The 11,461-nt window shown below is 38.7% G+C and overlaps 2 protein-coding genes across 2 annotated transcripts in view; one reads left to right on the top strand and one right to left on the bottom strand.

Annotated features, from left to right (window-relative positions):
- ANGEL2 (angel homolog 2 (Drosophila)) overlaps window positions 1-6,576 on the top strand; it is a 15,893-nt gene extending 9,317 nt beyond the window's left edge. The window contains exons 6-9 of the mRNA XM_009330186.1: window positions 170-296; window positions 975-1,035; window positions 2,983-3,146; window positions 6,074-6,576. Of these exons, the coding sequence (XP_009328461.1) occupies window positions 170-296; window positions 975-1,035; window positions 2,983-3,146; window positions 6,074-6,228 (507 nt within the window). The 3' untranslated portion in view covers window positions 6,229-6,576. The remainder of the gene's footprint in view (window positions 1-169; window positions 297-974; window positions 1,036-2,982; window positions 3,147-6,073) is intronic.
- Window positions 6,577-11,218: 4,642 nt separating this feature from the next.
- Window positions 11,219-11,461, bottom strand: part of VASH2 (vasohibin 2) — a 28,910-nt gene continuing 28,667 nt past the window's right edge. Inside the window, exon 6 of the mRNA XM_009330185.1 lies at window positions 11,219-11,329. Within this exon, the coding sequence (XP_009328460.1) occupies window positions 11,260-11,329 (70 nt within the window). The 3' untranslated portion in view covers window positions 11,219-11,259. The remainder of the gene's footprint in view (window positions 11,330-11,461) is intronic.

Below are 11,461 nucleotides of genomic sequence, written 5' to 3'. Positions count from 1 at the left end.
GCGGGTATTTTTACAGAGATATGGCAGGCCATTATAAAAGATTTACTCTATGGGACTGGGGTGGGGTTTTTTTGCTTAAAACTTTAAACTTTACAAAAAATGTCCACTCATGTCAATTTTTTTTAAATCAGATTTCTGTCTGAAAAAAGCTCATGTTTGTCTTTCTTAGGTCTCTGGACAAGAACAATTTCCAAGGGGACAAAGAATCTTATCTATTCCAATTTGGCCAAAAAAATTAGGTATTTCGCAAAACTGTGTGTATGAAATAAAACAGCAACAAAAAGAAGAACATGCAGGTCAGTTTCTACGTTGATGAATTTTGTGGTCCTTTGAAAATACCATTCAGGTAGCACTGAAAAACAGATGATCTGTTCTAGTGGGGGGAAAAACAGCACGTCTTGAGTTTGCAAAACTTCCTTGTTGGGCTCATTAGAGTGTAAAGTTATTTGTTCACATAAGCATTTGCAAATTTGAATCTTTAGAAGACAATGGTTAGAAATTGCCATTCAGGGGCTGGTGCGTAATATTTAAACTACTGTGTGTGCATCAGGAAAGCCAGTTGTGCTGTGACTGGGAAAAGAGAGATGGAGGAATGCAGCACATGTATGTAGCATGAACCCACGTTCTACTTCAATGTTTATGTATTATAGTGCAAGCACTTTATGGAACAAGTGGGAAAAGCGAGTGATTCCTTGCTGAGTATTATTACATCTTTCATCCACCATTTTTTCTTTGACACAAAAAACAATTTTAAATGAATGGGACGTAATTTGAAATAGTCTTTGGAGGGGATCTTACTAATGGAACAGAAGAATTTAATCCAGCTTTGTGAATTGTATCTTGGCTGCTGCAAAAAATAAGTGTACTTAAAGATTTTTTTCTTTTTTTTAGCTTTGCTTTTCTGTAGCTCTTTAATATTGGTCTCGCCTACATCCTATTTTTAAATGTAAATTGAATGTATTTTTATTTTGCAGGAGAAAAATTGGAAGCAGCAAAACTGGACAACACTCAGGAGATTGTAATAGCATCTGAAAAGTATGTGTTGGGGGGAAAAATGAAAGCCCTTGACTGGTTCCTAGTTTTGGGGGGTTGTTTTGGTTTTAGACCAAACTTGTATCTGATTCCAGATGTGGATACAAGATGCTCACCCAACCCAGTCTGCCCATCTGGCAAGAAGTCACCTTCCATTTAAACACGAAAAGGCTCATCAGACAGCAAAAGACTAGTACTGGAAATAATCAAGGAGTGTGTGTGTCTTGCGGAAACTTGCAGATACTATTTCAGAATGCAGAGGCGAGGTGTCAGTGCTGTTTAGAGGGTACTTTTTGTCTGCTTATTAAAAGAATGCTTTTGGCATTTTTTGTCACTTCTTGACATAAACAGGACATTTTGCTGTGTAGTGATATCATAGGAAAGCTGTGAACTTCAGTCCAGTTGCAGAAACCATGTTTTTAAGAGGAGGGCGGGGGGGAAATCAACAAAAAACCCTGTCTTGGCCAGCTGCTTAAGTGTTGGCAATTCTCTCTCTTCACTGTTTTTGAGATACTGGTTTATGGATGCTAATAAAATCCTATAATACAATGTGAAATTGGGATGAAGGAGGGAAAGGAACTGGAAAGATCATAAAATCTTCCTTGTCAAGAGTTCTGTGGGAGAATTTAAGTTCTTCGAGTCCCAGAAACTTGGAGTATTACGGATTTGGTAGTACAACTCTTACTCACATCAAAACATTTGCTTGTTAAACTGAAGGAGGAAGCCACCATTAGACTGCTGAGAAGGAAAATGTAACTGCTTTTTGAAAAGACGAATATATTTGCATTTACCAAACTGGTAAAGGCATATAAAGTAAGGCATAAAGAAGGAAATTGCCCCAACTGTATGTGTGATGTCAGGCTCCGAGTCAGCCATTTCTTATCAGAAATGAGGTCTTGGTATCACTGCAGATAGTTACATTAAAACACTTGGTGATTCTTGGTGATCAAAAAGCTAAGTAATGGCATTTCTGAGAAAAGGAGTAGATAACAAGACAGGAAGCACTACTGTGCTGTGCAAATCCACAGTGTGCCATGTGTTGAACATGACTTGCGGGAGTTTTTGCCTCATCTTAAAAAGGATGTCATGTAACAAGAGCAGAAATTACTACACTTCTGTATTGTACCAACTGGCATGTTTGTCAGTCTTCTCTAAATCAGGAGCTGACATGCTGATTTTTTTTTTTAATTGCTTGGGTTTTAACCAGAACACACTGCAGCTCAGGTTTAACATGCAGCCGTGCAAGGTGAGGCGGGTACAGCTGAGGGATGGATGACTTGCAGAGCTGGTGGGAGCAAATGGCTGGGAGGGAGAGAGGAGTTTTTTTGCTGAAAGGTGCAGTTTTGCAGTTTGCTTTCAAGATTGAAAAAACAGGTGAGACAAGATAGGCTGAACTGAAGAGGAACAGACTGACAGATGATGGGGAGAGACAAAATGGGAGCCTGAGTGGAGGAAAGAAGATTAGGCGTAGCCTAACTTGAAAACACTTGATAGCTTTAGTTTAGGGGAGAAAAAAAACCCTAAAAATCTTAATTTCTCTATATGCTGAAGGGCCTGGTTAGATGAGTTCATAGTTTGTTGCTTTCATATAAGCTGCTCTTACGGACACTTCTACCCATGTGTCAGGGAGAGATTGCTGAATGAGGACATGTGAAATCTTACAAAGTGTAGATGGAGGTGAAAGCTATGTATATTTGAAGTCAGTTAAGCCAGTTTTGATAGGCTCTTAGGTATCTGCCTTTTACTTGAAAAAGCTGCCTGCATTTTGCCTTCAGAGGTTTAGGCCACTAACACAAAAGGCTGTGGGATTGATTGCATGAGAGAAATGCTAGTTTGCATATCCAAATAACGCATTTTGTTTGTAACCAGGAACTATTTGGTATTTCTTCATTGTTTATTCTTTCTCAGAAAGACAAGAAAATAAAATTATTTTCTGTGATTCCTGTTTAGGTTGTCTTCAAAACTGCAGCACCATTTTAAATTGTCTTCAGTCTATTCTCATTACTTTCCTGAAACTGGGATACCAGAAGTAACAACTTGTCACTCCCGAAGTGCTGTCACTGTGGATTATATTTTCTATTCTGCAGCAAACGATGATACTGCTGCCCGGCCAGGTAAAGAAACCAGCTTTTAATTATTTTTCACAAATGCTAAATGGGAACATTCGGATGCTGTTCTGAGGGAAACGTAGTGATAATTTAATCCACTCAGAGGTTCGTGGTGGTGCTTTGAATGTTAGCTGTTATCTGAGAAGCACGGCTGGCCTTGTCGACTCACCACAGTTGGACTTGTAGTGCCACACAGGGCAAACTCTTTCACCTAACTGAACGTTCCTGTAGTTGCCATCTCAGCATGGAGACAAGAGCTGAGGCGACAGAAAAGCAGCCATGTAAGTAGCACCTGAGAAATACTGCTATCTAACTCATGCAGGACCTTAGTGGCCGGACCTACAACAAAGCAGTATTTCCAATCATCTAATCAACAAAATGGTGAACGGCAATTTATGATGTGCATTAAAACTGATAAATGAACTGTTTCTTAGAAAGAAACTACTACTTTCAGGTAGTCTTGACGTAATGTCTGTCAAGTAAATGACCTCTGTGGCCTTTGCGCTGAGAGCAGTCACTTGCACATGCCCAGTTGTCACACTCTTGATTGCAGTTGCTGCTAAAACTCACCAGATGGTGCAAGAAAGACATGGTAGCTCTGCGGGTGTGTTTCTTGATGGTAGCACAGTGCCATCCCTTACTGCATTTGTGCTCTTACCGTGGATACGTCTGAGCAGTGCGCTTTCCATGTCATCATTAGTTCTGTGTTTTATGCCATCGTCAAAGGTCTTTGCACAGCGCAGTGCTATCGGATAAATGGCTCTGCAGAACTCGGAACAAAGAAACCGGGATTCCACTCCTGCTCCCACTGTAGATTGCAACTGATTTTTATAAATTAACATTGTTTTCAGTGTGTGAAATGAAAATACCACCTTCATCTCTCATACCTTGAGACTAGATTGTTAAAATTCATTGAGTCAATGCACAAAAGTCTCATTTGTCATAACATGCATAGTAAATGCTATCTTAGTGTAAAATATCAAATACAAAAGCTTCACAGTACAGAAATAAAAGCTTTGACTGAAAAACTAGGATATGAGAAGTATCTAAATGACTTCGGAATGCTGTGTGATTTCAGAGGGCATCCCTGTGCAAAATTTAATGCTAATTCACCTGCTTATATGTTTTGTTGCACCATCATTGCCCCAGCAGAGCTATAGCACTTTTTTCTTTCTGCACTCGTTTTTCAAATAGATTCTTCACCCCACATCAGAGTACAGAATGAGACCAAACTTGAATTCTCCAAGTAGTTTAAGCTGGTGTAGTTTTTATTCATTAGTTCTTAGAAACTAAGTAATAGTCTGGATTTTCAGTTTTCTGATGACCTGGGCCTCTGCATTAAAAGTTGTCAAAGTCTGAACAAGTGAGTATTAAATGTGGTCTAGGCTGACTGATCACTTTTTTCCATTTAAAGGGGTTTTTTTGAAAGTTTTTATGCTTTAGTCTGTGTTATGCTTGGCCAAGTATTTGGTTTGGTATTCAGGATTTGCTGTGAAAGCAGGGTTCAGTATCTACCCAAGTCCTGCAGGACTCAATTTTACTGGTTCCAGAGTCCTCTGAGCTGACATTAATCACTGCCTGCAGACCGAGCTCTCTGTAGCAACAAACTGCTCCTTTGTAGACACGCAGGTGCTGTGCCAAATGATAAATTTGGCTCAAGAGCTGGGCGGACGTGTGCTCTAGAGCTACCGAGACATCTCTGCAGTAAAAAAGCTTTTCTTCAGAGCAGCAGTAAACAGCTGCTCAGTTGTTAGAGAACTAGAAAGCTGGCAGATGGCAAAGGAGTGAAGCTGTTGAACTGTCCGAGGAGTTTAACAGTTGCTGGATAATCCTTTAAAATACGCCTACTGGTAAGCCAGTACCAGGTTCAGTCAGGAAGTTCTGAAATTGCTGATCGCTTTCATACAGAAAATATTTTTGTCAAAGTTACAGCTGCTGTTTGTGCTGGTCCTGAAAGCACTCAACCTGCTCAGAATCATCTCTCTGCTCTAAAAGCAGTAGCTAGGGTTGCTGAGTAGTCATCTCACACAAGTAGGTAGCTCAAGAAGTTTAAAAGTTTGACACATAATGGAAGGATCTCGTTGTCAATGGAATTTCTTTACTTGAGTTGCAAAAAGCTTGTTACTTTTTGATGATGATGGTTTTCTGGGTTTTTGTTTTTTTGTTAATGAGGACACAAATATTTTAAGTGTAGTGTAATAATAAGGTGTAATAATAGCGAGGCTGTGAGTCATCTTCCCCTCTTCCATGAGCAATGTGGTGTTTCGTGTGTGTGTGGTGGGGGATTTTTTTGTGGTGTTTTTGTTTGTTTGGGTTTTTTTAGTGGTTGGGTTTTTTCCTTTTTTGGCAATTATAGGAATAGGTAGCAGGAAATAATGGAGGAAGATCCCTTTCTTATGATGAACAGTTAGGAAGAGAAATGCCAGAAGGCTGTCATGCTTATGAGCAAGAGTTCCTGTATGACTTGCCTGCTGGAGAACTGTGTGCTTGAGGATCCAGAAATAAAACGTTATGTGAACCAGTAACTCTCAAAAGATGTTTAATTTTGCAAGTGTCGGCTCTGTTTAGCAATGCTGTTGTGCTAGAGTAGAAGACTGGATTGTGTGAGGCTTTCTCAGGGGAGTTACAATGAACAAATAAATCCCTTTCCCCTTCTACCTCAATTTGTCCCTCCACAAAATGGGAGGGGTAGTGTCTTTCTGAGTACTTTGAGCTCTACTGATTATAAGTTCTACTGTGAGAGTAATAGTAAACAAGAAGAATTTCTAAACTACTTTATCGGTGATTTTTGCATGGAACAATGACGACTTCAGATTATTTCTGCCATCCTGTTTTCCTCCTCCTGCGTATGTATGAATGTGTGATTTGATTTTTTTTTTTTTTTTAGCCCACACTGATGAACATTTCCACTTTTTTTTTTTTTTAAAAAACAGGAGCAGAGGATTCTTTTCATGGAGGTCTGAAACTTCTTGGCAGGCTGGCACTTCTAACAGAGAAAGATCTTTGGACTGTTAATGGTCTTCCCAATGAAAATAACTCTTCTGACCACCTGCCACTGCTAGCAGAGTTCAGGCTTATTGAACGGTAATATCCAAAGGACTTTCTGTGTAGGTAAAGTTACCTTCACCTTCTCTCTTCCTGTGATTATTATTATTATTTTTTTTTAAAGGTTAATTCAAGCACTGCTGGTCCGGTTTAAATAAGTTCGCATGCATGCTGATTTGTTAGTGTTGTGTAAAGTAGACTTTTTAAAGAGACTTTTTTTAAAAATGTTTAAATTACTTTATGAAGTCTTCAAGGAAAAAAGAAAAGATTTTACATTAGCTTCCTCTTTGATAATGGAAAAAATCTGTGCCAGTCTCAAAATGGCATTTTTCATGGAGATGCTGTAAATGGTTTTTTATTGTAAATCATAGTAAAACTGATTATTCTCTGAGAACTGTGTGCTTCTTCAAGTAAAGGGGAGTGAGTTTGTGTGCATGCCACGCTATATAATGAGCTGAAAGTAATGTTTTACTACAAAGTTGCTCTGTAGACGCTTCTATCTAAATACCTTCCGCAAAGGTATTTAGATAGTGGTTTTTTTTTTCCACCGTTACCTAGAGTGTAGTCAGTGCAGAGGCTGCAAGATTGGACTTCCAAAGGAAGATGACAGCTTTGCAGTAAGGCAAATACTTATGTTCTAAAAAGTTACTACTTTAACTTCTGAAAGATTAAATATAGGTAGTATTCACTGGGATCTTTTTAAAAGTATCTGAAATAAAACTAAATTTAATGAGCATGAAAACTTATAGAAAACTTAATTGATCTACTATAGGGGGGGGAAAAAAATCAGTCCTTGACACCTTGAGGCTTCATATATATTGAACAACTGGCAGAAGTTTTTTTTCCATTTAGTTATTAAAAATGTCAAGTTGTATATTGAAATGACAGATCCTGAGGTATGAAATGATCAAGATTTTATATTTACTCTTATAATGCACTGATAAACATTCTGTGCAAAATATGATTTACAAAATAAAAAAACAAAGACTGCCTGGATAGGAAACCTGCAGGGAGCCGGGGGGGCTGGAAACAAGTCTTGTAACTTGGTGAAGCTACATATGGGTACATAAGGTAAAACTGACTTAAAAGTAACACTTAGAGAACTGTCTTTCAGTGTAGTGCTGGAAAACCTGCACCCATGTTCCTGAAATCATATTCAGGTGCATTTGTCTCCCAGAAACACGTGTTTGTTCTTCTCTAACCTAATTTTTTGGAATTTTCATCTGGGTTTCCTTTTTCTGACTGCAGAATTACAACTGCGATTACTTTTGCTTTGAGAATAATGCAGAAAGTACAGTGGTAGTAATCACAAAACCAATTGAACTGAAAAAGGACTTTGGTGTTACACTGAAAAATAACAACTACCTACCAAAACATTCAGCTTAAACTGCTTGGAATTTGGAAGGGGGCTATTTTTCTCCTAAGTAATTGTGACTGAGGAGCTTTCCTCTACTACTTGTTAACGGTCAAGTTAATGCTGTGGATGACTACCTATTCAATACTGGACTCTATTCAGCTACTTACAATCAGACATTCTCAAAGCTGGAGCTGGTTGATAGATGCAAACATACTTAACCAGCTGCAACAAATTTCTGGTAGATCCTGGTTACAGCTAAAACCAGTGTTCAGCTGTAGCAACCTGTGTAGCCTGTGTTAAGAGCGAGGAGGTTTGCTAGCCTGGAGAACTGCGTGTTGTCTCTACTGCAGAGAGAAATGTGAGATCCTAATGGCGCTGCTTGAGAACACTGCTGGGCAAAGAGGCTGCTGAACAGGGGAAGGTGGGTAAGAAAGAGAGAAGTTCTGCTGTTTAGAATAAGCCTTAACTTGAGCAGCATTTCTCAGGCTTGTCTAAAGCCTCATCTCCTCCAAAGTAGAGGTTTCACATCGGTTCCATTCTCTTTTACACAGAGCAGCACTTATTCAGGCCGGGCCAAACACCTAGTTATTTACAATGCTGGTTCGAATCTTAAGTTTTATGCCAATTTGAAAGCAAATGCTTTGGACTTGCTGATCAATGGTTTCCATATTTGGCTTGTATTCAGATACTGTGTGTTGCTGTGACATTTTAAAATGGCCAAATTCCTCAAGGTAGTAAAGATGGCCTTCTGAAAAACATACCCCACTTCCCTCGTAACCACATGAAACCATTAAGGCAATAGGACATATTTTTTCTACTTCATTAGTGTATGTTATTATTAAAGGACTACATGGATTTGCTTTCCTTGACAAAAGGGGAAACTGTCACCTCAAGTGTCTTTCCCCATTTTGATGACGATAACATGGAGAAAGGGCCAAGGTACTACTGAAAGAAAAAAGCAGAAGCTGCTTGACATGATGCAGTCATCAGTGCTGCTAGTGCAGGGGTGCTTATTGTTCCATAACTGCATTTTCAGGGTTTAGCGATTTTGTTTCAGTCTTCCTTTGTATAACACATTAATGGTTAGCTATAGGGTGGGTTTAAGGCCTGTATGTTCAGTGATTTCTTTGTAGAATAGTAAATGAGGAAAGTATTTAACAATCTAAAAAAAAAAAAAGTCTGCTTTAGTTCATTCCTATTTGTCCTGTCTTGATTTTTAGAAACAACTTAATCTTTTCTGAAACAGAAACCTGGACAGGACATAAAAATAACCCTAAGTCATTAAAAAAAAGACTACCATGATATTTTATTGATGTTTCATGCTGTGCATAAACATACAAGTGATTAAAAAAATCAGAAAGTCATGCATGTTTTCTACACTATTTGACCACTTCGCAGTAAGTTAGAAAAACAGCCACTAGAACCACACTTAAGACAAATGCCATTATAAGCAAGTTTCAAGAGAATATTTCAGCTGAAGTTCAAAACAAAACCAAAAGCAATTTGTCACATACCTCTACAGCATTGAAAAGTTTCAGTATAAGTAAGTTAGATGTTAAGAGAAAATAACTCAAGTTGTGCTGGAAAATGGTAAAAACTATGTACCAACCACCATTACTTGAGCAGAAGTAAACCATGGTTTCATAGAAAAAACTTGCAACATATCAGATAACCTTGTGCTCTAGGATACAGCTGATCAAAGTAAGTTTTTCACATCATGAGAAGTCTAAGGGATACATGAAAAAAATTGTTTAATTCTTCACAAGACACTGAGCAGCACAAAGTTTAAAACTGAAACTCTGCAGCTGATGTCAAATTACACAAGAATATTGACCAAAAGAGTATTTCCCTCTCTCCAATTTTACTCCTGAACCAAAAAAATTCCTATTGTGAACACAGGAGTGGAAAAGTTTGCAGAAAGAGGGATGGGAAAGGCCTCCCTGTAACTGATATGGCAATCTTTTATAAAGAAGTATACTATGTTTGAAAAGTCTTCTTTCTAGATCTTCTGAAGTCTAATTAGTAGAAAGCCTTTTACTGTTTGCAGAAGGTTGCTGGGTCTCAGTGTTGTCTTCCTGTCCTAGGCAGGTGACATTCATTGACTTTTTTTTGAGCAATGAGGTCTGTGTACAAGCAATCGTCTCCTTCTGTATTCATTCAATTGCTGGCTGATATAAGTGCTCTAGGAGCTTAAATCATTCAATTTGAGTAAGCATCATTGTCACTGCGTTACAATGTCCTGTCTTCATCGAGATCCCAAAAAAGTAAGTGCGTGCCCAGGAGGGGAGATACACAAGGCCCATGGCAGTATCATCTATAAGCACAGCACAAAGGGTAGAGGCTGGACTTGTACAATAATCCAGTTTCTATTTAGGCACCTAATGAAATATTTTCAGGAATGCAGCACTCGAATGCTTCCAGAGAACTTCACTAATGCGAATGGCAGACCCCAGTGAAAGTCTTACCGCGTCACTTGAGAACGCTGCTGTCCGTCACGAGTCCTTAGCTAAGTCTTAGAACAAGAGGACTGAGTAGGGAGGAAGCAGACAAGCTTGATTTTCAGCTATTTCAGATGTACAATTTAATTTATTGCTGAAGTTGTTGCAGTACAAGCTTCCTTATTCAGGTCTGACTAAGCCGTCGTTACTACAACACATATAGGAAAAACTCCCTACGGCAGCATGGCAGAAGGTTAACTTCAGCCTGCGATGTCTGATCTTAATATAAGATGTCAAGGCATCACCATCTGAGACTGCTCAGCCTTTCAAAGACAAGGTTCAAAGTTACACACAAATGTTGAAAGAAAAGCATATAGACTCAGGGTAGTAATTTCTGACGTTTTTTCCATTATTCCAGGAACTTATACAAGAAACAACCTGACTAGTAGGTAAACAGTTGTCTCTACAAAACAGCAATCTCTACATTTTGTGCTTCAGCAGTGTAGTCCAGAAAGACTAAAAGCTTGTGACAGAGTATAAAAAAATTCTGAAAGTTTAAAAAGTCATTATTCATCAATTATCATCATTTAAAAAACCAAAACCTCATATTTTGCCTAATAAGATGCATATTACTATTACTTAACATCTTTCAGCAACATGCACAAAATAATAATACAGGTGGCAGTAAAACATCCAGTGCTGTTTTAATACTACCAGAAATGCTGGGAAACAGTACAAATTAGTTACAAAACAATAATACTGACAGTTTTGCATATCTGTTAAGTTTAGTGAGGTAATGTTGCTACTTCAAAAACACCGCTTCTGTTTTTATTGCTGAATTAAATATTAATACTGAATATGATTTTTTTAAACTGCACTGCACCCCAGCACATCTTAACACTAAGAATATGATTTCTTAGTTATCCCAATGCTACTACCCAGCACAATGCCCAAATTCAATTAATACTTGTACAGGGAAATTATATTTGAAGAAACTCTCACACCACTGGAGTCACCTGCTACATCATGGAGGGGAAAAACACTCTATATCCTGATAAACATAATTTTAGGTTCTCTTCACTGATGTCTTTTCTATGAATTGAAAGAAAATAAATACTGCCACCAAAAAAAAAAAATCCCCCCGTCTATTTCCTAGGTAAAACTTTTATTACAAGAGTCCAAGTTAACAAATAGTCCCATTCCTTTTTCCTTCCAACGGAGTGCGGGTAAAGTGCAGCGGGAAGCACCAGGGAAGCCCTCTGTCCGGCGTATGGCTTTGTTAGATGCGGAGCTGGTAGCCTACCTCGTTGAGCTTAGCCAGGTCTCCTTTCTTGTCCACCACCGCAGGCCTGTGAGCGAAGGAGGGAAGAGGGTGCTGCTCACCAGCAATCCCACACTGCTGTGCAGGAGTGGAGAGAGCAGCTGTCAAATGAGGAACGGTTTACTTCAAAATAGGACTGACTAGATCTAATTTTCTCATC

This window comes from Pygoscelis adeliae, unplaced genomic scaffold (assembly GCF_000699105.1).
Source record: "Pygoscelis adeliae isolate BGI_AS28 unplaced genomic scaffold, ASM69910v1 Scaffold308, whole genome shotgun sequence".
Taxonomy (NCBI): Eukaryota; Metazoa; Chordata; class Aves; order Sphenisciformes; family Spheniscidae; genus Pygoscelis; species Pygoscelis adeliae.
This window is presented reverse-complemented; position numbering and strand designations above follow the sequence as displayed.